Source organism: Antrostomus carolinensis, unplaced genomic scaffold (genome assembly GCF_000700745.2).
Source record: "Antrostomus carolinensis isolate BGI_N321 unplaced genomic scaffold, ASM70074v2 scaffold41301, whole genome shotgun sequence".
NCBI classification, from domain to species: Eukaryota; Metazoa; Chordata; class Aves; order Caprimulgiformes; family Caprimulgidae; genus Antrostomus; species Antrostomus carolinensis.
This window is the reverse complement of record NW_010295671.1, coordinates 19242-21667: the sequence shown is the minus strand read 5'-3', so window position 1 is coordinate 21667 and position 2426 is coordinate 19242. Positions and strand designations below refer to the sequence as shown.

The 2426-nt window shown below is 41.1% G+C and overlaps 1 protein-coding gene across 1 annotated transcript in view; it reads left to right on the top strand.

The window, feature by feature from the left end:
* Window positions 1–1427: 1427 nt before the first annotated feature.
* Window positions 1428–2426, top strand: part of CIZ1 (CDKN1A interacting zinc finger protein 1) — a gene marked incomplete at its 5' end in the record, with an annotated part of 17051 nt that continues 16052 nt past the window's right edge. The window contains one exon of the mRNA XM_029087489.1: window positions 1428–1543. Coding sequence (XP_028943322.1) covers window positions 1428–1543 — 116 coding nt within the window. The remainder of the gene's footprint in view (window positions 1544–2426) is intronic.

Here is a 2426-nt window from a genome sequence, read left to right as displayed (position 1 = left end):
GAGCCGCCCTAAATAGAGACACACACTTTATTTTATGATTGAACTTCACTTATTTATTTATTTTCTTCCTCTGCCTGGGTCTCCTGGCCTGGGTGAGATTATTGAACTTATTTGTGCAGTGGCCCCCGCGCTGAGGATGTGACTGAGCGCTGTGGGGCCGGGGGGGGCGGGGGGTGGATGGAGAAAAATAATGTTTTGTATGATAAAAGACAAATGATATCTGCCAGAAATAAGAAGGAAAATAGCCAGGGTTTTCCTAAAAATGCAGGAGATAAGATAGCTCTCATAGGTAGGAGCGGTTGTCCCTGATGAACTGGGATTTGTAGAACTAACACAAATTCTCTGAAACGGTGCATTTATTTGCATTTACTGTTCTCTGTAAAGCCTCTGGAAATTCGAAGCAATGGGATGTGAATTTAAGAAGAAAGTTAATAGCTTAATTAATAAAATATAATCTTTCTGTTCTGCTAGAAATACAAATCTCTCTAAATCTTTTTTACCATTTTCATATGTCTTGTGCTATAAACAAAGCTGCCTTTAAAATGCTGGTATGGGGCTGACTGTGAGACAGCATGGGTGCATCTTACACCTTTAAAAGTATGATTTTTCTGGTATAAATATGTCAGCCTTGAGACTGGAACAATCGAGAGCAGCAAACACGAAGATGAGCTGCTGTTAAGAAGGTTGGGGTTTTTGTTGCCAGCGTGGGTATTTTGATCCATGTTTGTGGCTCTTTACAGCTCTAACAGATATAGCTGTGTCAGCAGTCGTGCGTAGAGGTGGGCCTGACCTTGCAATCGCCTGAAGAAGTGCCTGCCAGTTTCTTCAGACTTTTCTCTTATGCCTGCTCCACCCTCCTTAGCACTGGAGAGTCCTTCTCCGCTCCCTTCTTCCTCCTCTTGTTTTAGAAACGAAGGCTGTGCTTTATTTTTCCATCCAGTTCTTGCAGTTAGGGGGCACCACTTACAATTATGACCTGTCTGGCTCCGTGTGGGAGGCATCGATTTTGGAAAAATGTGCTTTAAGCTACTGAGAAAACTCCCTGTTTTTTAGAACTACTTTTTTTGTTGTTGCGTTAAACAGAGCTGCTGATCTAGATCACTGGTTTCTACTGACGAGCTGCTGCATAATTCTGTAGAACTGCAGTCAGCTCCTGTGCTTTTTTTATGCTGCTTGACAGGCTTTATGTGGGCTTGGTGCTAAGGAGTTCTCTCTGACCTCAAATTCCTTGATAGACAATCTGTCAGCTTTGGAAATTCCAGGAGAGTGGCAGAAAGAGGATACAGTACTGGTGTATGGTATCTTTTCATGCACGTATATCAGTATTTCAGCTGTTCTTTGCTCCTCTGTTTTATACTTGTTAGGTGCCTGGAATTGAAGGGTACAGTTTTTTATTGGGTTCTTATGACTAATGCCTTCTTTTCCAGGGGTTTGCCACCACCGCAACAGCAACAGATGCTGAGCTTACGGGCAACAAATCAGCCATCGCTGCTCAATGCCAATCCTATGCTTCAGCGGGCCTTACTCATGCAGCAGATGCAAGGTACTGTCGTTATGGGAGACGCTTACTTATCGGAGTTATTTAATCATCCTTCATGGACTGAAACCATAGTATGGCTATTTCTTGCTGAACCATTGCAGTCCTTGTATTTGGCAGTTCTGTTTGTGGGGTTTTTTGGTTTTTAACTCTTCAAATTTGTCCATAGTCCACAGAGGTTCTTCAGTTGTTCAAATTCCTGTGTGCCCAACTGTTCACACCTGGGAATAGCACTAGAAGGTATCGGGGTTAGATACTAAATATGTGCCTTCCCTCTTAGCCTCGTGGAGCAAGTATTTACCATCAATATATTTAGATAAAATACTTAGATTTTTATTAGTTTGTCTTTCTTGGTTGGAAGGTTAAACAGTTTATTTCTTGTCTGTTACACATACTCTAACCCTGTTTGCAGTGGATGCTTGTCTTTGTCCAAACTTAGTGCAGTACAAACAAATAAAGTATATTGTGTTGGAAAATGGTTTGGGTTTCAGTTGTCTTGTGAAATTTCAGTTCCCTGAAATGACTGTCATTTGTGTGGTGGATAATATCACTGGTTTTCCATCACTGTGTTTCCACCAGTGGATTTTTTTTGCCAGATGTGATGTTTTCAAAACAAATTTATGAAGCTGCCTTAATGATAGCATTGCTAATATAAAGATACTAGGAACAAAGCTGCGTTTTTATTTTTGCTCATATCTTAACCTGACAGCTCTTTTCAACACAGCAAATCAGTACCTGGGATAGTTCTGAAGTGCCTAGTTTAGATTAATGCCTACAATTTTTATCTTGCCTGTGAATCATGCCCAGATGTGAAGACAATAGATTTATTCTGCATGTCGTTAACTCTCCTTTTGTTCTCTTGCCCATTTAAGTAGAGGGCTCTCTAGTG